Here is a 23,465-nt window from a genome sequence, read left to right on the forward strand (position 1 = left end):
TCAGTGGATGTGAAGGTCGGCAGAGGGGGGAGAGTTTGAGGAGAGTTGAGAGTGGAGGAGGGGCTGTGAACAGGCTAGTGACCGAGGGCATGAGGGGGCTGCGAGAACAAAGGGGCGAATAAAGCTAAGGGCGGACAGACGGGAGCCGCACCCCATGGAAGGTGAGGGACAGCCACGGCAGAACGGGGGCTTGGTGCTAACAGAAAGGGGCAGTAGGGGGACACGGCAGGTGAAGTTGCTGATCTGGTACCTGCGGTCCCTGGGGGCCATGACATTTCTTGGCCGCTTTAGACCGCCCTGACCTCGGTGGGGGCCACCTGGGACTCCCCTAGGCACTGATTTGGGCACAGCTCCCTGTAACTGGAGATCCCGGCAGCAGTGCCAGGCACCCTATACACAGGAGGCGGACGGGGCCCCTGGGAGAGCAGAGAGAGCGCAACGCATCCAAGGCACGGTGTAAAGCGCACTGACTGCCAAGGCCTCAGTCTCTCGGAGCAGCACCTCGCCTCAAGCCTCTCTGTCCTGAATGCTTGCACCTGGGGCACAAGAATAAACAACTGGACAGCACGGGACGAGTCAATGGATGAATGGATACATGTATGGATGAATGGACAGCGAGCTGCGCAGGAGACCGAATCAACGCGAAGAAGGAGGCCACGATTCCTCAATTATCCCCACGACATGTGGGGCTTCGATATAAAGAACAGAAAGCACTTTTTTTAATCTGGAAAGATGAAGTGAACTAACCCTGTAACGTAAGTGCCGCAGGACGCACTGGACAGGTTCAGAGAATAACACACACTAGTGCAAGCCGTGCCCACAACTGCCTCTGTGACCTCCTCAGCACAGCCCTGTGTTATATGCCTGATACAGTGTGAGGAGCTGTGAAGTACAACTTAAGTCTGTTTCACGCACACCCACAGGGTACAAATGCAGCGACAACTGCCCCTTGGTCGAGGTTAAAGGCACGAGTGCTCACAATATACTGACCTTCGTCAAGTTCAAGCTATAGACGTGTGTTTTATGTTATGAAAATGCATACTCTTGTGAAGGGGGCAGCGTGGTCCATGCCTCACGGACTGGCATTACAAGGGCAGTTGTGCCCGCTGCTTGCACCTACATTTGTTGTGTTCAGGACAGGATGCGTTTTCACGTTTAGGTACGTGTGCTGGATGTTCACGCAGAGCACTGTCAAAGTCCGTGCAAGGGAACTTCTTGGTGGAAATACTAATAGCGCTTCGTGCAGTCCTGCCGTTTCTAAGCGCTTTAAAAATGAAAATACATTGAGTGAGGACAGGAATTAAAAATAAAGTTTAAAATTTTGAAAGAGTGCTTCCGTAGTTGGTCTGACTTATTGAGATGAACGTACCAGAAAAGTAGAAGCTGCATGCTGTGCTGAAGTTAGCCCCTCCCTGTAGTATTAAGGCAGCTTTTCAGTTATCCTCCTGCGCACAGACTTACAATCTTCCAGTAAATTACCGCTGTGAGGGAAGGAGGAGGGGTGTTAAAAGAAACAAGTCACCCACCGCCAGGCGCATTTTCTGCAACATCAGCCATCAGTGCGAGAGACACTAACACCAGTAGAGACAAACGACGGACTACTCCATTATAGCAGCGTGGAACGAAAAGAAGAAATAAACAAGCCGTGAGCGTGCACGTCCCGAAACCGGAAGTTCGGGAGCGTCACGGCTGTCGTGCGGTGGCTGCAGAAGTCAGTAGGGGCGACTGAGGACGTCGATGCAGTGAGTGGGGCTTAGTTGTAGGGGGGGCGGGTGGGTGTGTGTGTGTGTGTGTGTGTGTGTGTGTTCAGGTGGGGCTGCGTGCGTGATTGAGAGAGGCGCTGTGTGAATGTGGGACAGACAGGAGATGTGCGGGAGGCTGGGCATGCGCATCCATGATGTGAAATTGACACGCGTGCCCAGGTCTGTCTCCCTTGAGAGCCGACTCCACAGCAATAGGTCTCGAACGAGACCTAAAAATGGGCTTCAGGGACACCCTGCTGGTGAAGAGTTTATTATCTGCTTTTCATCTAATGTTCGACCCAGAACCCTTTTCCCATTTTTCTATATCTTAAACCATTTGATGCTAATAATAATGTAATAAAAGTATTTTGGCTAATCATTGAATTAACAGAAGGCTTGAGGTTGATATTTAGGCACACCCCTAAGTGCCGAACTACCTGATCCAGCTATATTGCCCAAAGTCACTTGCATCGGTTGCCTCCTGCCATACATGTTATAAAAAGTAGTGGGTGGTAATTGTGAAACACAAACTACATATAGTCTACACACACAGGGGCAGATGTATGACCATTTGTTGCAGTCACAAACAGGAATTCAGCCCGTTTGCGACCGCAAAATTGGTCAGCCCCAAGTACAAACCATATTTTGCGAGTCGCTAACCTATTAGCGACTTGCAAAATATGGTTTGCAACTCGCTATTAGGAAGGTGTGTGCCAAGGGCGTCCCTTCCTAATAGCGAGTCTGACTATAATCTATGATTGTTTTGCGACCACATTTACGGTTGCAAAACAATCACAGTTTACCACCCTTTTCAAACAGGAAGGGGTTCCCAAGGGACCCCTTCCCCTTTGTGAATGTGTGTGATTTTTTTTCTAAGAGCAGGCAGCAGCCCTTTCAGGAAAACGGGGTGCAATTAAAAAATAAATTTAAAAAAACGGCTTTGTTAAACAAGCACTGGAAATGCAATAGGTCTTGCATTTGTCTGTTTTGGAGATATTGGTATTGTGAATGCCAAATTACTTATGCAAAGGATATGCCCTCGCCACCTTAATAAAATAAAGAACTCTGCTGTGTTTGTTTTTATGTAGTATTAACATAGTTATAATAAAAAAAAATAAAAAGAGAAATGTCCTTTTCGTAATAAAACACTATCCTGATTACCACAGTTTTAAGTAATTAAAATTACTTCCTGGCATAAAACACAGCTTATAAAAAACTTGACATTTTACAACATGTTGTTTTGTTTCACTTATTGAATATGTTTTCGTTGTTTTTAATACTAGATTACTTGTATCCAATGTATATAGTGCCGATATTCCAAGACATAAGCACGTACATAGAAAAAGTAGCAATAAATACAAAGTAGACAAAGGTAAAACAAAGCAGGACAACAGAGTATAACAACACGTTCAGGTGTGTAACGGCCCCGTTTTGTTGTGCACAAAGAGACTCACACAAACTTGTTGGCACAGAAACACGCATAGACAGACAAACGCATACACAGACATGCCCACATTCAGGAACACAGCCAGCTGAAGCCTCATACACAGATACATGCAAACATTCACACACACACTCATGCAAACACACATGAGGGCACCAGCACATACATACACAGACACACACGTGCACACAGACCAAGCATGCACATACATCTTCAGCATTAACAAGGGGAAATACATCTACACACACATGCATGCACAAATACAAGCTCACACACTCACACTCCTTCATACCTACACACATGCACACTCAGAGAGACACGTCTGCGGGCATGCACGTGCACACTCACAATTATCGTGTCATCAGGTTTGTTTGCGGCAGCGCTACATCGACAACTGAGGAATTAAGGTGACGAGACCCTGTCAAAACAGAACAGTCCCTGGTATTTAGGCTTACCCATACAGAATGTCTCCTTAAGTCGAAGCTGGGTCTGGGATAGAACGTCCGCGGTCTGAGTTTCGGCTCTGTGATTCAAAAGACCGACCGGATGTGTGGGTCACCACATCCGGCTAGATACGTCACGGGGATATCAATTTTTGCATTTCCGCTTCTTAAAATAGAGCATCTATCATACAAACTAGGGCAAAAAAATAGCAGACTAGAAGTAAATAAACAGCTGGATGGACCGGGTTTGTCCGTAGATGGGGCACTATATAATCGCTCTCTAAAAAACAAAAAAAGAATATCGTAAAATATAATGTCCCTAGGAATATAGGGGCAATGGCGCTTAAGTTCTCTCAAAGGCACCAAAATAAAGGTATTCATTATTGAAATACACTCACTCGCACGCCGGTCAAACGGAAAGTTCTTAAACAACACACATGCAGATATCCACTAGAGAAGTTAAATGAGGCTTGCACGCCGTCAAACGGAAAGATCTTAAACAACACGCATGCAATCGCTCTCTAATAAACCAAGCGCTCGCCATTGCGGGACAGCAACTGCTTCGTTATATTTACATCACGCTTTCACTTTAAGTGAAAGCGCGATGCAAAAATAAAAACACGGCTGCCTTGAACAAAGACATGCCATTGTGCAAATGAAAAAAGAAAGTGCACACCTAGTAATTAGAAGACACTGTGTCACGCCACGGAGTAAAAGATCCAGTCCAGGTGGGCATGGCCAAAAGTGGACATGGTGGTAACCAGGAGGGACTAAAAAGCCTCCGTTACAATCAAAAGGCACCATTTAGCATAATCAGTGACGCAAAATGACGCACACCAATAGAAATTACGGGCGGAGCCGAAACTCTGCTTCTAAAAGTATATTGATTCCAAGAAACCCTTGCAGAGAGAGCAGCGTGTGCGCACTGCAACGCCAGGCGAGACCTAAAATGCAGTCACAGACATGATGGTCTGTTGACCCCAGCAGGGCCATCATCCCTATGAGCGCTAGCCATTCTAAAAGGGGTCGCAAATTGCGACTGCCTCATGAATATTAATGAGGCATGCCTTTTGCAAACACATTAGAAATCGCAAACAGTGTCTGAGACACTGTTATACATTCACTTTTGGGAGTTGCAAATTGCAAATCACAATTCAACGCAATTTACGAATCGCAAATGTGAATGTTCGTACATCTGGCCCATAGACACTGGTCGAATGACCTAATGGCTGTCCCCATCTTCACACCACCTCTGCTAGCGAGCAGTATGTAACCAATCTGTAAACTTGCATGTTTGTAATCTACGCTGTGTACATTGTGGTATTGCTTGACGTCTGTATAAATAGACTAAATGCATTTCCAAAAGAAATCCTTCCACCCTCGCCATTCATTCTCACACTCCTTCTTGTCAAGATCTGTTCTTCTTACACCTCTCACTGTTCCCAACCTGGGAACCTTCAACACACGAGAACCAAACCATCCCTTCAAGAATCCCACTCCGATCAGCACAGAGACTCTGAGGCAGCTTTCCCATGGCCCTTTACAGCCATCAGAGAATCCTGCTTCCTGGTTCCACTTACATGGCTGACACAGTCCCTTTCTCTCAGCTCTGATATCACCTCAATTTTGCTCTATGCGCACGAGCAGCACATCCTGTGCATGAGCAGCACTTCCCGCAGGGAGTCCATCTGGACTGAAGTAGAATAAATGGTCTGAGGAAAATCAACTGAAGTCGGGCACAATTTTTACGGTGTGAGGCTTCTCTGGAGAATCGAAGCGCTAAGCAATAATCAGTAAGATCGGACCTTATATCAGGTAGCATGAAAGTAAGCAAAAAAATAAAAAGTATTTTCAGGAGCAGAACCCATCACAAAGAATGGTCCGTTTGGCTCTATATATGTCATTATGGATTCTGAGTGTAATGTACACGTTATATGTCTTGACAGTAACAGCATTGTGGCCCTTCACAAAGGACAGGCTTCTGGGTGTAAGTAACACGTTATATGTCCTGTTAGCAACAGCAACAGCAGCACGGCCCTTTACAAAGGACAGGCTCCTCACACGTCCACAATCAGGGTTGGAGTGTTCAGCACACCCTCCTGCTCATAGTATAACTGAATTGCATATTTAGCACACTTATTATTGAACACATGAATAATATTGGTTCACATGCTTTTGCTACTATATATATGTCATTATTCTATGCACTTGTCCAGCTACTATCTTGAGCAATAACAATCAACCTAGTGTGATGAGAATCATGTGCAACCAATCTGTGTTGGGCATATTATGAATATTATTCATCTGCTTACCCACACCACTCCCCTGAAACATTTTCTTCAATTAGCATAGAAAACGGAATGCATTGGTGACTAACCTGGGCCACATAAGGTGCCATAAATTCTTGTTACAGGAGAGATAATTCTTTAGAGTCTCCTCACATTTTTCTGCCCATGACTATTTTACAATCCTTAAGTGAAAAGGGCATTACAACGCGCTTTTTAGGTTTCGCCTGCCGAAGGCTGCGCTTTTCGGCGCAGGCGAAATCTATTGTTTACCATATGTGCTTCAGGAACGTCCCCCGGCTCCCATTGGCTAGCTCCATAAATGGAGGCTAGCCATTGGGAGCCGGATCTGTCCGTCAAGGCCGGACCAGATTCAGGGGGCGTTCCCGCGATTTTTTCGCTCTCCGCCCCTCTGTGCGCATCATCTCGGCGGTGGGCGTGTTGTTTTTTTTTTTTTCCTGTCAGGGCGTGTTTTCTCATTCCGCCGAAGATGGCGCCGGGGCTCGTCGACCACTGTTTCCCCTGCTCAATGCTCAGGTAAGCAGCATTTTTTAAAAATTGTGTTTTTATCCCGTTCCCCCCTCCTGCTCTCCGTGTGCCCGTTCCCGCCCTTGTCCCCCCCTCCCGCTCTCCGTCTGCCCGTTCCCGCCCCTGCCCCCCCTCCCGCTCTCTGTGTGCCCGTTCCCGCACCACTTTCAAATGCTTGTTACTATTGCAGCATTAATTGGGACGGAGTGAGGGTTTTGTGGTGAGACGGAGGCTGTCTGGAGGACTTTTGTTGTAGTGTATGATTTAACCGTCTATCCCCGCCCGCCCAGTATCCCAGACACCGAGTTAGCACATTTTGTCTCTACGCAGGAAATCTTCCGAAAGCGTTTCTCATCCTTTATTAATGGGATGTCTTAAGACTCCCGCAGCCCCGCTTCTGACACACTTTTGGGGAAGTATTTTCAGAATGTTAGCAAATGGCACCTGCGCTGTTGTTAGGGGCATACTCCCCGGACCACAACATGTTTTTCTGTATACACAGTTAAAAGATGTATAATGCAGAAAACAACTTGTGTGAAGCACAAAGAGGTAGACCGATGACACAGCTGTTTTTGATAGCATGAATTCGGACATTGGCCTCCTGTGGTGGGATTGTGTGAGGGCAGTGTGCACGACACCGCAGCACCTCGCCCCTGGCTCCAGTTTTATTCGTTCGTGCAAATATCTGCCCACCATGTTGTCCTGCAGCCGCGTGCTGCATTTTGGCTGCCTGGCGTTTCTGCACTTGGATTCGTAATTTGTGGCAGCGAGGCTCACAATTGCATCCTAAGCTCAGGAGTGAAATGATCTGAAGCAACAGGGGGGAATTAATTTGTTCTTTGTTGGCAAATGACCGGACGCCCTTGTTCCGTTTCCTGTGCATCCTGCCGCCTACTTTACCTGTCGGGTCACTTTTTAACACGACTCTGCCCTAGTCACTAAGAAGAAGGCATGACAGAAAAGGACTTGTTGTTGTTGCAAGTGGGCCGCCTCGACCTGGTAAACGCATGTTCCGGTGTTTGATGCATTTTTAAAAGCACATTGAACGTGTTTTAACGTAGGCAAGCCGCTTGGTTTCTTTTCTTTTCGCAAACAGTATTTTTGTTTTAAACTATGTGCAGACATGCCAACATTTTAGGGCAGGGAAGTGGGATATTTAAAAATAGTAATCGGGTGAATGTAACTTCCCCATTGGTTTCTATTGCAGAAAATGCAATTTCAGGCGGGAGACAGCTAAACGAAAGCCATTGGGGTTTTTACTTGAAAAATCGGGATTCTCCCGCCGGAATCGGGTCTATATGCATGTATGACTATATGCATGGTCTCTTAACCCCTCTGGTTGAAGTTCTGCGGCTTTAATGCCTGAAAGAGAGCTTTAAGATGTGTCAGAAGCGCTTGTTTATTTGCATGCAGTGGTTTACAACATCAAGTACGTTGCATATAGGGTGACCGGATTTTGAAAACAACTGGAATATTTCACAAACTTATGAGTTTACTGAAATCTGCCAGGACAGATGATAAAAAAAAGGGCTTGCCATCAGTAAATCCGGGTTGCTTGGTCACAGTGTTTAATTTGTTAACGGTTTTAATAATTTTAAGTCATAACAGATCACATTTTTCTGTGTTTTCAGTTTTGCTCCCCTTCCCCCAATCTGTTGTTTAGCTTGCCCCATCCCTCCTGCATTGTGTTGCTTGCCCTGCTAGTTTTGGCCACTGCATTGAGTTTTCTCCCCTAACTTTCAGTCATGCTGCTAATCAGCATGGCTAAAAGACATTGACAAAGCCAATTGCTGAGTGCTAGGGAGTGCTAGAGAGTGCAGAGTGACTAGTGAGTGCTAGGGAGTGCTAGAGAGTGCAGAGTGACTAGGGAGTGCTAGAGAGTGCAGAGTGACTAGGGAGTGCTAGAGAGTGCAGAGTGACTAGGGAGTGCTAGGGAGTGCTAGAGAGTTCAGAGTGACTAGTGAGTGCTAGGGAGTGCTAGGGACTGCATAGTGACTGCAGAGTGAGTGCTAGGGAGTGCAGAGTGACTGCAGAATGCTAGGGAGTGCAGAATGACTGCCGAGATTAAGCTAATGGCAATGTAAATGACAATGCCATTTATTTATCTGTTTTCAAAACCAACACATAAATACAAATTTTGTCATTTACAATGCCAATAGCTCTAACTTTTCCAAAGGCGAAACCATTGCATTGTAAATGCTTGTTTCAAGGTGCTCTCATAACTGTATAACAGACAAGGCAATTGAAGCCATGCAAAGGTGTGAAATGTCTCGCCATAAATGCCTGCACATTTATGCTAAGAGAGCGTCAGGTAAAATACACTGGTCTTAAAAGATTCATCTCTTTTATTGTCAGGATGGCAAACAGGTCACTATAAGAACTAGGAAACATTAATATAGCCTGCTGCAATTACAATTATTTTCAGGTTGCAGGCGCAGCACTGTAGTAATATTCAATATGTCCAGCTACAGAATCAGTGATTAAAAAAATACTTTGTGCGCACAGTACTAAGTGATATCCGCATAACTGCACAAAACGTAATTGCATCTGTAGGCTGAGGCATTTCAGGATTCCATCATTTACATGTGACTCACTCGGGGGTATCCTGGCACTGAAGCAGGAGCTGGAAGAGCAGAGCCAGGATTAGGGCTAGGCAAAGAGCCAGAGCTTCAGTTTCAAGAACTGAAGAGAAGGCTCGATGTCCAGGGCAGGGCCTTCCAGGCTTTAGGACTGAGGTAGGACAAAACACTGTCACCAGATCTGGTTCTGCATATGCAGGATGTGTGTGGGAGTAGGTGTCCGGGTGATCAAATGTGTCAAGTAGGTTTGTGGAAATGTATGCGGTAGCTGTGGTATGAGGAGCCAATGTTGTGTAAGGTATTTTGTGTCTGCATGAGGAGTTTGAAGAGCGCTCGTTTGTGGATTAAGAGCAAGTAGACCTCGTTGTGGTGCAGTATGATATGAGTGTGAGGTGGGAGATTGAGGGTGAGAGTGGCCACTGAGTTTTGTTATGCTCTGGAGTCTTCTGGCTAGTTGAGCATTGATTCTAGCATAGAGTGCGTTGCCATAGCCCAGCCTGCTGGTAATGAGGGCTTGGGTCGCAATTCAACGAGTTTTGGTGGGAAGCCATTTGAAGATCTTATTGAGTAGCTTGAGTGTGTGGAAACAGGAATCCGAGACAGCATTCACTTGGCTGGTCATTGTAAGTTATTGTCAATTACTATTCCAAGGTTCTTTGCATGGGTTGCCGGATGGGGTGTGGTCCGAGTTCGGCAGGCCATCATATGCCAGAGTAAGGTGTCTTTGCAGAAGATTACTACTTTCGCCTTGTCTGTGTTGAGCTTGAGGAAGTAGGTTTACATCCATCTGGTGACTTCGGCAGGTGGAGAATTTGGTCTGGGTGCTTGGCGTCTAATCAGAGAAGGAGAGTATGAGCTGGGTCTCATCAACAAAGGATATTATTTTGATTCACTAGGGGTGCATGATGCTAGCAAGTGGGTCCCATAGGCGTTGAACAGAATGGAGCTGAGTGAGGATCCTTGTGGAACTTCGCAGGTGAGGTTGACAGCATTCAAGGTGAAGGGGGCCTTGCTGACCGACTAGGTGCAGCCTGTAAGGAAGGAGTAAATTCAGCGAAGTGTGGGACCTTGGATGCTGGCTTCGTACAGTTTTTGGATAAGGATTGGAGACTCTGTCGATGGCTGTGGAAAGATCCAGTAGGATGATGGCTGCGGTGTCACCTCTGTCCAAGATCATCAGGATGTTTTCTGTAGTGGCGATAAAGGGGTCTCTGTACTCTTGTTGGGCCTGAATAGTATTGAGTGATGTTGAGGAGGTGGTTGTCAGTGAGGAGGGTGGCTAGGACTTATATGCAAGTCAATAGTTTAAAACTTCAAAACTAAAAACTATTTCTATTGCTGCGCATGTGTTTAATATTTGTGACTGACTTTGTTGGGGTTACACAATTAGCAACAAGAAGCACACAAAATCTTCTTCTGAATCCACAAAGGTTCCAGTAGGAAAAAACGTATAAACGTTCCTTCTCAGGAATGCCACCCAGGATCTGGAATGCCCCCCCTCCAGAATCTAGACTTATCCCCTCCACTGCATCTTTAAAAAAAGAAGTAAAATCGATTCTCATGGTTAAATTCACCTGAACATATGCTATGGAACTCCTGAGACTCTACATCTATCCTTCTACTACATGTCTGGACTGTTCTACTATGTACTTTTTACCTTATCCTACTTTGCTCTCCATTGATAACCCTCAGCTCCTCTGTGCACAAAATCATTTGTTAATCACTCGCTTGTTTTTTTTCTTATCCCAGCTATGTGTAAAGCGCTCTGATATCCGCAAGGATCTTGTTCGCGCTATATAAAACCTTCAAAATAAAATAAATAAATAAAATATAGGGAGAGTACCCATAACATGTGTTTGCAAAGCATACTTCAACCCCCTTAAGGAATCCAGGTATTGAACATCAAATGGTTATTGTTTCCCCACACAATGGTACTCATTTAATCGATGTCAGAGGGATGAAAAGCAAAGTAGTATATTAACACCCAACCATGAGGACAAAGACAGATCCATAAAGTGAGCCACCAAACCCGGATGTGGTTAACGTCCTTCACAAAAGAAAGGCTCTTAGGGACACATTTTTTATTATGTTGCTCTATTACTTTTATAGGGTAGACACAAATCTAATAATACCTTATTAACGATCTAAAAATGTGTTCAGTGCCTCGATCTCCCCAGATGCTAGGAAGTTTGTTTTACTTATAACTAAAATAAACTGTACTAACTATTGAGGAAGGGCACCTCCTGGAAGTAAAATAAGCAAGTCCTTTCACAAAGAAACAGATTCCGATTTCAAGTTATTATGCTGGTAGAGTTTGTACAAAGGGGCACCTACAGAATAAAATCTTTTTATAGCATCAGCAAGACCGGACCATACAGCAGGTATCATGAATATTAAAAACACTTTAATAAGAGCAGCAGAACCCCACACTAAGGAATAGCCTGTGGGTTCTATATAAATAATAATGGTAAGTGCAGCGGGGCCATTCACACGATAACCAGCTTTGTGTTCACATTAAAGAACATATAACCTGACAGTAACCACTGCAAATGCACTCGTTGGAGCAAGTTAATATTAAGCATGGGCAAAGCCAATCGGTTTCTCTTAAGCGAGAACTATTAGTCATATTGTATAGCAGCGTGGCTGATAGTTAGGGGAAAAAAACACAATGACAGTATTTTAAGAAAAAATAACGTGATGACTGTATTTTTTCTGGTGGGACAGGGGTAGGGGCAAGCAACAAAACATGATGGATGTGGAAGGGAGTGGCCAAGCAACAGCGAAGCAGGGGCAGCAGGGAGGGGGTAAAAAAACAACAAGCGAGATCAAGCAACAAGAACGGGGCTTACCTATAGCTGACGCTGCATTGGGGCGCATATCAGTGAAGGCCCTAATGGAGCTGCGGCATGGTGGTGAGGAGAGAGGAAGAGTCTCACAAGTACAGACCTGATGATTTCAGACGACCTAACCGCGATCCGCTGAGCGTGACTAGAGGTATGCGGCTGCAGCGGGACTGTGTCTGTGCGATTGTGAGGTCCGACTGCCGGTGAGGGGCCTGTGAGCGGTGCAGTGAGTGACGGGCCCTCGGGGGATCCAGCGGCTGGTGTAACGGAGTCTGTGGACATCTGGAGGACCCGGGCGGTGGCGACCTGGGGGGCCCAACCGGCAGAGGGCCTTGTGAGGGGTGCCTCTGGTGGATAGTGGCTTTGGTGGTGGGACCTGAGTGGACATTTGGATCCTTCTTTGAGCCCCAGGTGAACATGGGCTACACCATGAGATGGTGGGTCCCAAAAGACGCTATGTTGGAGCAGGGAGGGCCATTGTGCAGTTGCTCTGAACGCCTTAGGAAGCCTAGCTCAAACACCCCCCCGATCCCCTTCTCCCTCCTTGTAATTTAATCTAAACTGCAGGATCCAACTGCACAGCGGACCCATGACGAGCTGTGAATTGACAGTGACGACCCTTCCTAGTAAGGGGTGCACCCTACGTTAAGTTGAGTAGGAGCTGTCTGGAAGCTTTGGCAAATGTAATTATATGAGGGACATCTCTTTTCACGACCTCTAAGGCCAGGGGGGTGTCTGACCCGGAGTGCTAGATTAAGACAGACAGTTCGCTCTGGAGCCCTCTCCTCCTTCGCTGCACTACTACAAGAACACAGAGACCCACTAGTATGATCCTAAAGTGATCCCAAGGACTGCATTGCCTTTGAGAGGGAGTGGTGGTGAATCTGGTGAGCAGGTACAAATGCCTTGCCTGCCACATGCAACATGGCTAAGGATAAGGACCCCAGACCTCCTAGGCAGGGGAAGATAGACAGACACACGAGGGCAATGGAGGTCCCCCCCCACCCACGGAGGGCACAGGGAATTAATTATCGGACAACACGGATTTAATGGCGACTATTCTGCAATCCAGGGTGGCCCTTGAAACTAAGTTGGGGGTGGTAACCGTAGAAGTCTTGTTATTAAGACAAGATCTCCGGAATGTTGCAGACAAGACAACGAAGGATAGAATCTCAGAACCGGAAGATACTGCCCACTCCCAAGGGAAAGACTTGACAACTATTGAAGCAATTACTAAAGACTTACTTTGGATGGTTGATGATGCTGAAAATCGTGTAAGACGTAACAACCTCCGCCTCGGAGGTTTCACTGAGCGAGTGGAGGGTTCTAATACACCAGAATCCCTGGAGAATTGGCTCTGCACCCACTTCATGTCCACTAAATTTTCCACCTGTTTTGTGATAGAGCAGGCTCACAGAGCATGAATTTTCATGATCACAAAGTGGTTCTTAAAGAGGCATGCCAGCTCGGCATGCTTAAATATGACTCCTCATCTGTTATGCAGTTTTTTTGACTACTCCTGATAGGTCCAGATGGTGTCCAGGTGCAACTCCAAGCAATACATCGAGGTTTGCTCCTCCTTCCTGCAAAATTGAAGGAGATTTTCCAGGATTAAACCTATTTCTTTGAAACTTCTGAGGAGGCATGGAGATGGCAAGGAAAAAGACCTCCCGCAAGGCCCAAGTGATACCCTCACCAGAGATATCAGGGGGATAGGAGCAGGGGCCAGACCTAAAACTTGTACCTCCAAACGTAAACATTGGGCCCGTACAAGGGGTGGGGAGGCTGAGATAAGTCACTGGAGAAACTTTCTAGGAAGAATTCACTGGGAGATCGCTCCTCCGAATCTGATGTTGAAAGATCACATCTGAGGAAATCTAATCCTTTTCATGGGGATGCTGGTGGAATAACTCAACCAACACCTGGAGGAGAGTGAGGACACCACTCGAAAGAGAATAGTCCAATTGCCAAGACATGGTTGACTGAAAAGTCTGAAACGATTCTATTGATCCGAACAAAGGGTCTGATGGACTCCAATGTTTGAGGGGGGATCTATCCTCTTTTGGGGGTTTCTGGTTGCTTGGGAAGTGTGAGTGAGATCTTTCTTAGACTTATTTTTCTCCCCCACCTCCAATCTAATTTGATTTTTTTTAATCTTAGTTTTGAGTAAGTCAATGGTGTATGTTTTGAGTGGCTGAGATTGTGCAGGGCTGGAAGTTAGGGAATGGGGAAGGTATCAAAGTTCTTTTGTAATATTTGTTGCTTCATTTCAAGTTTTCTCTTTGTTTGACAAGTGGGAGGGTTCATCCCCTACAAGAGACAATTATCTGAATGAATTGAGAGACAGAGATATGCAGGCATGTAGACATGACACACAACACAACTCCTGACCAGGGGATTCTATCTGTCCTTACATGGAATTTCAACGGATTAGGCAATAAAATCAAGACAGGATTAGCCACTGCCTTCATTAGACGTCAGAAGCCAGATGTTGTTCTCCTACAGGAAACCCATTGAATGGTGACCTAATGCCGCTTCCTTGCACTGGGGCATATAACACGCTGCCACATGCTGGGTTCACCTCAGAAGCAAGGGGAATGGCAATCCTGTTTCGAAAGACGCCCCCTTTTCAGATAAATAGATCATGGATAGATCCCAGTGGGAATTATGTAGCTGTCCAGGGCCTGTGGGGAGAGAAGATACAACTTTGTTAGTGTATATGCGCCCTGACTACATCAATCTACTTTAAACACAGTCGCTGAAATCTTGTTGGCAACCGAGTCCTCCCTGTTGATGGTACTTTAACAATGTGATGTCATCAGACCTGAATAGATCAGGAACGTCACCCATCCCATCTAGAACCACACCCCTAGCATCCCTTGTTGATACCCTAGGCCGCCCTGACCCCTGGCGTCGCCATCACCCAACAGAAAGAGGCTACACTTACTATTCTGGGATGCATAAAGTATTTTCCAGATTAGAATATATCTTTACACTGGCCAGGGAGGCAGGGATGGTCTAAAGAGCAGAATACCTAGCATGGGGCCTGACTGATCACTTCCGCTTTGGATTTCCATGTGAAAGAGGTCCCATAGGAATTGCTGAGGATGGAGGTTAAGTGTGTGGGAGCTCAGGGATGAGATGGTCCTGTGAGAGCTCAAAGTAAAAACTGAACTTTATTTTGAAAGAAACAAAAACTGTTACTTCGGTGGTGGTATAATGGGAGGCCCATAAAGCAGTGATTCGGAACAGGGTAAAATATATTATTGCTTTCAAAAAGAAATAAGCAACAGAGTAAATGGAGTGACTTGAATGGCGCCTGATAAGAGCAAAAGTTGCAAATGTATCTTGACCGAACCCCTGACACTGCGACGGATTGAGGCCTTGCGCGCCAAATATAGAGCTCTGGCAACTAATGAGGTCCACACTCATCTTTTGGCCATGCAGCACTGCCTTTACAATACTGGAGAAAAAGGCAGGGAAGCTGTTGGAATGGTTGGGCCGACGTGAAGGGGAGGCACGATTGGTGAGCCGAATAGTAGTGCCAGACAGTAGGAGTAATGCAATAGGCAAAGTGATAGAGGAGGAATTTGCAGTTTTATGAGGTCCTTTACAAAGATTGCCCCCAAGCAGGTCATGACCCCATCGAAAAATACCTGAGAGCAGTGAATATGCCAGATTTCTCAACTGAGGATCGTGTGGCCCTGGAGGGATTTCTCTTGCTGAAATGCAGGCAGCAGTGGCTAAACTGAATCCAGACAATACTCCAGGGCCAAATGGCCTCCCGGCAGAATTTAAAAAAAAGCAGAGATATTTATTGGCGTCCTACTTTGCATAAATTATATGTGACAGCCCTGCAAGTGGGCATCCTCCCACCTGATCTAAGTAGAGCGACGACAGTGGTGATAGACAAAGCTGGAAAACTACCCACCGAGTGCGGATCTTATCATCTGATTTCATTACTTTACATCAAAACTAATGTTCTGTCCACAGTTCTCGCCACTAGACTTACGGGCATCATTTCCCCCCTCGTTCATAAAGACCAGTCTGGTTTTATGCAAAAGCACTCTACCAGGGGTAATCTGCGCAGGCTCCATAATTGGCTGGCAGAGGTTGGGTCCTGACAATACCCTCATGTATTCATCTCCTTGGACGCAGAAAAGGCCTTTGACGTTGTGCATTGGCCTTTTGTGATGCAAACTCTAAGAAGTATGCACTTTGGATAGACTTTTTTGCCTAGATAGACCTACTATAGGGTGAACTCGACGGCGGTACAGGTTAACAGCGTAAAGTCATCAGAATTCATTATGTGGAGGGGAACTCGACAAGGTTGCTTGCTCTCTCCACTCCAGTTTGGCCTCACATTAGCACCCCTAGCCTGCATGGTACATGACTATCCAAGCATTATGGGTTTTAGAACAGCAGGATCCCCAATAACGGAAGAAAAAAATTCACTATACACAGACGACATCCTCTTGTTCCTTTCCCAAATCATTTGATTCTCTCAATGCTTCAGACATTTGAAAACTATGGTGTTCACTCAGGATACCCTGACATAAATCAGTCCTATACTTGGCGACTGATCACACTGACTTAGTAGGCCTTTCTGGGAGAGTGAGAGAGACTGGAGAGAGCTTCCGGTATTAGGGTATCTATGCAATGCTAGACTCTAAGAGATGTATACAATATAATGTAGAGAAAATATTGACAGAATTTCATTTAGATGCCACTCGTTGGAGAGCCCTGCCTCTCATGATATTGGGTAGGGCAACTATGATTAAGATGGTCACCCTTCCAAACTTTCTATGCCCTACAAAACTCCTACTATAGAGTCCCAGGTGAGGTCTTTGTTAAACTTAAAGGTGAATTCGGGAAACTGTTATGGAATGAGAAACATCCCAGAATAGCCTTCCAGGCACTGCAATGGAATTCTTACAATGGAGGCATAACCTTCCCGGATATTAGGGCCTAATATTGGATCTCCCGCCTGATTTCAATAAATGAATGGGGCCATGTGGAGGGAGATCACCCCACTTATGCGTTAAAGAGTACACAGTTTTCAAATCAAACTTATCTCTATGGCGGAAAGGGATAGGGCACCTTCTATTTGCAACCCAAGTGACATTTGAGGCATGGCATAGGACAAATAGGTGTCTGGGATGGGCTAAAGATCATCAATCGGGAAACTCATCTATAGGTCGTGAGCCGTTTTAAAGGACTTGAAATTTGAGAGAGTTTAGTGATTGGGACCGTATTGACATTTCTAAGATGGGTGACCTATCAGAGGGGGGTGCCCTCATGTCGTTTTCCTCAATCCTGCGCGAGTACTAACTCCATGATAGGTGACACTTTAAGTACCTCCAAGTTAAGCACGCTTGGGAATTGGAATCTATGCCACAGACCTTCCAGAGTATGCGCCCATGGAAGGTGGGCTCCTGATGGAGGAAGACAATGGAAAAGGCAGTATCGTTCATGTACAGAAACATAAATAACAAAATGCCTGACACCCTAAAGAAACGTAGGCTTACATGGGAGGCTGAAATAGGTGAGCTAGAAGATCTAGGCTGGGAGGCCCCTCTAATGTTTCCCAGGGAATTAACAATTAAATACTGACTGATGCTCATTGAACTCAAGATCCTCTACCTGATCTATTGTGATAGGGCATGCTTGCATAAAATGGGGACAGCGGCGTCATCGGATTGCGAAGATTTTCTTAATACAATTAGGACCTGCTCGGTCATACGCTCCTTCTGGCGATAATTATTATTAGAATTGGGTATGATAATAGAGACAGTGCTTCCAAGGCACCCTAAATACATCCTTTAGATATCCCCACAGATGTGGATCTCCCCCGAGCGAAATTGTTATTTTGTAATCTAGGCTGAGTGATTGCCAAAAGAGACCAGGTCTAATACTGGTGACCCCCTGAGATACAGACTATAACGCATTGGAAGACGGGATGGACTTATACATAGCAGAGGAATGGGCTACATACAAAAACAGAGGATGCCCATGTAAATTTCATATGATATGGGGTAGCTGGATCAAATACTATGGGCTTGATCTCAAAGATGAAGCAAACGCAGTGTTGCCCATTTAGAAGTAATACCCTCCGTTATCTAATGGAGTGTGCTCCTCAAGTTGATATTGCGTCCCTACATGCATCTGGATCGTTATGTATTCTGTGCAGATATGTGATGAACTGATTCCCTTCCGCCTTGTCTTCTGTTATTTAATGGATATCTGTTCATAGCCGTTCTTTTGTGAGTCTCAAAAATCCAATACAAACATTCTACAAAAAAACAATGTGGGAGGTGGCGGATGGGTCGGGCAAACAAGAAACGATGGGGGACGGGGTAAGCAAGGCGTAACAAGCAACTATGCAGAGCGGGTGGAACAGGGCAAGCAAGCAACAACGCCGGAGATAGCAAAGAACAACATAGAATGGAACGGGCGAGGGGAGAAGGTCTGCAAACACATGCAGTCTTATGGAGTGCTGCAACTAAAGGAAAAAAGTAGCTCCAAAACACGGGGCACGGAAGCAGTACTTGGGCCATGCTCCAGGGGAGGGACAAACACAATGAATAGACAATGAAGTTGACAGGTGCTGACCAAATAGAAGCAAGGAAATGAGAGTGCTGATGAAGCCAATCAATGGATACAATGGGCAAACTCCTAGCCCCCCTGTAAGCAAACAAAATCTTTTGCGAGCGTCAGCTCATGCACTGTCTTAGGCGAGACCTAATGATATATCCTGATGGTGACCGCAGCAGGGTCTTTCATAAAGGACAGGCTTCTAGGTGTAAGAAACAAGTAGTATGTCCTGACTGTAACTGTAGCTCGGGTCCTTCACACAGGACAGTCTCTGGGTTTAAATAACAAATAATACGTCCTGATGGTAACTGCAGCAGAACCTTTCACACAAACAAATCTCTAATGCTACGGAATTCACTAAGTATTAGATTTACTGGCTCATGCCCATGAGGCATTTCTTTGTGAAAATTGATACTGGTGTAAGACGTTTCAATTTAGGTAAACATGACCAAAATGCAGTCAAAACAATAACATTGGAACATGATTTTTTTTATTATCACACAGATCAAAATTGCATCTTAATTATAACGGGTTTTCCATATTTTTACAGATAAATAACAACAGAAAAACTGTTATTTTCCTGACTGTATTTATTTTTAAATGTGGACAAAAATCGATATTGGATTTTTTTGGGGAGATTCTAAATGCTGTCAGTCATGACTGCCAGGCTAATACCTGTGCGGAGAAGCGGGAAAGAGGTTTAAAAAAAAAAAAAAAAAGAACTTTAGGAAAGAGGCTTAAACAGCAGTAGATATGTACAACCTTGATACTAAAATGTTTATATTGTCATTTAAGTGCATTGATTTATCATCTGTGGGTGTTCCTATCAATAGAAAGAATCATGCGTTTAAGCATGAATGCATACTTATGGGTTACATAAATATTGAATTATTCAACTTCACTTACTCACAAAACTCAAAATAAATATGGATAAATACAGGTAACAATAAATATGGATAAATACAGATCGAAAAATAAAAAAAGCAAATACCACAAAACCGGGAACCCTAAGTATAACATTGTTAAGACACAATTTTACAGCATGTAGAATGAATAATAAAAACTTGTTTTGCAGCAGCAGAACATGTGGGTTCAATATACTTATGGAGGCAAGAGCAGCAGAACCTTTCACAAGAAATGCTAATGTTAAGGAAGTCAATAATTTATTTTAAGTCTTAGCTGGGTAGGAATATGCTTACGCTCTTATGGATGAAGCAAGTTACATTTTGAAAGCACATGATTTTATCCACAACTTCAGCGCTTGGGTCCTTGGACTTGCTTAGTTAAGCAACACAGTTGCATAAGAACTTCGGTAAATACAGATAAGAAGGTTTAAGTTCAGATTAGACTTTGATGTTTAATAACATCGGCTCAAAAGGTGCAAGGCAGATGAGTGACGCACATGTATGACTGTTTAACAATTATTTGATCAGTAGCTCATTGGCTGCTATGGAGCAGCCTCTCATGCTGCACTGAAGTTCTACCTGTACCTCACCAACACCACTAAATGACCATTGCAGCAAGGGGCTGTGGCTGTAAAAGATTTGCAATGATTGACGGTCCTGGGAGCTCTTTATATGAGATCTTTTGATCTGTAATCACTGTCAGGTGAATGCATGAGAGGGAACTGGGCAAAAAGGGTGGGGTGTGTATAAAATAGACTAAGGTACCCAAAAGAATGTTTTTATGGGGTGAAGGTACCTTGAGCAAGTAAAAGCAGTGGTGCTATACTCCAGTAGCAATGTACCTTGATAGCTACAGATCACAGTGATACAGCGACCCCACCGTTTGACCCCACCGTTTACCTTTTGACGCAATTGGGTTTATGAGTAAAAGACATCTCACAAAACAAGGTCAAAGAGACTAACTAAGGAAGATTACTAAGAATAAACAAATGTGTTCACAATAAGACATTTGACTGAACATTGGGAAAGTCGCTGTTAGCCCATCTGCAAAAATGAACCAACCAAAAGGATACAACCATAGAAGCTCTTCCTGTCAGAAGGAAAGGGAAAAAGCAAAAAGTTAAAAATATATAACACAGTAAGACACATCTTACAAAACAGACTGCCATATAGTAAACGTGTAAATATTGGAAAGAACTGCAGACATCTTGGATGTAGTCAACAAATGTGGGCTCTTCCATGGTCAGTGGTGAGAGTGGCTTAAGGAACTCAAGTTGTGCACAGTGTACAACCCTGCACTTGAATATTTAAGCAAGCAAAGTTTACATACATGGTAAATCACACCTTAAAATGTATCATATAATCCGAATATATTTTTAGAGGCACTTCTATTTTACACTTTGGTGCAGACACAGGGGAGGGGTCCCAAACATGTTTTCCCATGAATTTTCCCATCTGGATTCTGAACACGACTACAGCCCGAACCGCTGAACAGAATTACACCAAATTTGGCAGAAAGCTAGATGTTGGCCCAAAAAGTGAGTTTGTTGTAATTTGGTGTAAATCCACTTGGTAGTTTAAGAGATATTTAAGGTTAAAAAATATGGATATCTGGGGGCGCGGATCCTTGCAGTGGACTTGCGGATCCTACTGAAATTTAAATGGCTACCAACACTTCAACCAGGTAGTCATGACAGCCATCTTGGGACTCAGCTTGAAGCCGAGTCCCCCCAAAAATGTAAACAATAAAGAAAAGGGGGCAGAATATGGAGGGCAGGTCCCACAGAGACCCTGCGGGGGTTGAAGGCATTTTGTAATTCAATTTTACTGCAAATTCACAGGTGGAACCGTGGCAAAATTGGGAAGAAAAAAAACACGCATAGGCTACCACGTATCTTTTTCAGGAAGCCCCCCGGTGGGCCAAATCCCAGGGGCATGTACAAAATAAAGGAGGGAGGTGCATGGGGACCCCTTCTAGGATTTATTAAAACCCCGAGGACCACCACCTCCCAAGGGCATTGATAATAAATTATGTGTGGGGGCCCACATGGAGGCCTCCGGCCGAGAGACCACCACCTTCCAGGAGCTACATATAGAGAAATGGAGGGGATCTCTGACCCCCATGCCCTGGGGACCGCTACCTCAGAGGGCTAAATTAAAATGCATGGGGGGCCTCACAGACTTCATGGTGCACCACCACCTGCCCAAAGCATAGCTTTAAAAAGAGGGAGAGGGTGCGTGGCACCCCTACCAGACTCTATACGGGGTGGCTTGTTAAACCGAAAGGAAGGGGGCGGTGTAGCCCCCTCCAGGAGCTATAGATGGCCCTGGGGATCGCCCCCTGCTATGGCTTGGCAGGAGCTTTACTGCGGCCGCCAAGGCATTTTGCTCTTGCTTGCTCAAAGCGCAGCACAACTGCTTATACACACAGGGAGCTGCATGTTAGCAGCTCCCTTTGTGTATAGGCAATGGCTGCTCCCGGGGATTAGTTCCCCCGGGTCGAATTCAACCTGAGAAGGCCATGCCACCCCACCTGTTTAAAAAAAAAAATAGAAAAAGCACAGGCTTCGGGTGATGGGGGTCACCAAGGCCAAAATCGGCCCGGGAGGGGTGCAGCTCACAGTGGCGTAGGAAGTGGGATGTGGTGTGTGCGGGGTTGACAAAATAATATTATTTAAAAGGGGTTTAATAACTTTGACAATTAATTATCCTCAACAATACTTGTTGAGGTTAATTAATTGTCAGACGAAGTTAAAACATTTTCTGCACTGGGTACCACCTGACCTTGCTACGCCACTGGCTGCTCAGCCCACCTCCCTTAATTTGAAAAAAAGTGGGGGAAAATGCCTGGTCCCGGGGCTAAAATCAGCCTGGGGAGGTTGGCCACGCTGACCCCCCTCCCCATTAAAAAAAAGGCCTGGCCATGGGGGATGGGGTCCGGGGTTGAAATTGGCCCAGGGAAGGGGGGCCACGTGGCCCCCCCAACCGTAAAAAAATACAACAAAAATGTGGGACCAGCAAGTCGCCCTGCCCCCTTTCTCCAAAACTCTACAAGCACGCTTCCTGACGCACTGCTCATTGGGGGATGAAGTCCCCTTGAATGCTGAGGGTTCTTGGGGCCAGGAACCCCTTCTGTTACCTCCAGTAAGTCCCAGACAGCGGGATTGCTAAGAAGTCTTTGGAGGCCACGCCCCCTTTCTCCACCACTCTGCAAATGCACTTCCTATTGCACTACTGGTTGGGGGAGGAAGTCCCCTTGCTTCCTGAGAGTCCTTGGGGGCCAAAAAACCCTTCTATTACCTCCAGTAAGTTCCACACAGGTGGACTGCTGAGAGGTGGTTGTGGGCCCTGCCCCTTTTTTCCACCGCTCTGCAAACATGCCTTCTGGTGCACTACTAGTAGGGGAATGAAGTCCCCTTGAATGCTGAGGGTCCTTGGGGTCCTTGGGGTACAACAAGCCCTCCTGTTACCTCCAGTAAATCCCACACAGCAGGATTGCTGAACGGTCTTCAGAGGCTAGGCGCCCTTTCTCTGTCACTCTGCAAACATGCCTACTGGTGCACTACTAGTTTGGGGACGAAGTCCTCTAGGAAGCAGAGCGCCCTTAGGGGCCAAAAAGCCCTCCTGCTACTAAGTATAACACAGTGGGATTCGTGAGAGCTGGTCAGAGGACCCGCCCCCACACCCCCCTTTTATCACCACTCTACAAATGTGATTACTAGTTAAAAACCATAGAAATTCACTGAAAAACCAAAAGGTTAAAAGGACATCATAGTTAGGAAATAGAATTTAAAAAAACGTAGAAGTTCACTGAATAATCCAAAGGTTACAAGGACGTTAAAGTTAGGCTGACATTTGACTTTTAAAAAAAACAGAGAAAGTCAGCAGTTATAGTTAACTGAGCTAACTATAATTTACGCCCCCAACATGCACTGCTTATGACCTCACATATTACTTATGACATGGTCAGTGACCTCAATCATGACATCACTGATGACATCATCCATTGATTGTGAGTGTTTTCTAAAAGTTACTGTAGTTTAACATACATACTAAGGTAAGTGGATGTTGGAGTGTCTATATGGGTGAGTGAGTGGGTGTG

At 45.3% G+C, this 23,465-nt stretch overlaps 1 protein-coding gene across 2 annotated transcripts in view; it reads right to left on the reverse strand.

The window, feature by feature from the left end:
• TMEM80 (transmembrane protein 80) overlaps positions 1-23,465 on the reverse strand; it is a 148,748-nt gene that overhangs the window by 49,836 nt on the left and 75,447 nt on the right. Inside the window, exon 2 of one of the 2 annotated variants that reach the window (XM_078682813.1) lies at positions 20,437-20,453. The exons of the other annotated variant lie outside the window; for it this stretch is intronic. Within the exon in view, the coding sequence (XP_078538939.1) occupies positions 20,437-20,453 (17 nt within the window). The remainder of the gene's footprint in view (positions 1-20,436; positions 20,454-23,465) is intronic. 2 annotated transcript variants of the gene reach the window in all.

The sequence above is a fragment of the Lissotriton helveticus genome, chromosome 3_1, assembly GCF_964261635.1.
Source record: "Lissotriton helveticus chromosome 3_1, aLisHel1.1, whole genome shotgun sequence".
NCBI lineage: Eukaryota > Metazoa > Chordata > Amphibia > Caudata > Salamandridae > Lissotriton > Lissotriton helveticus.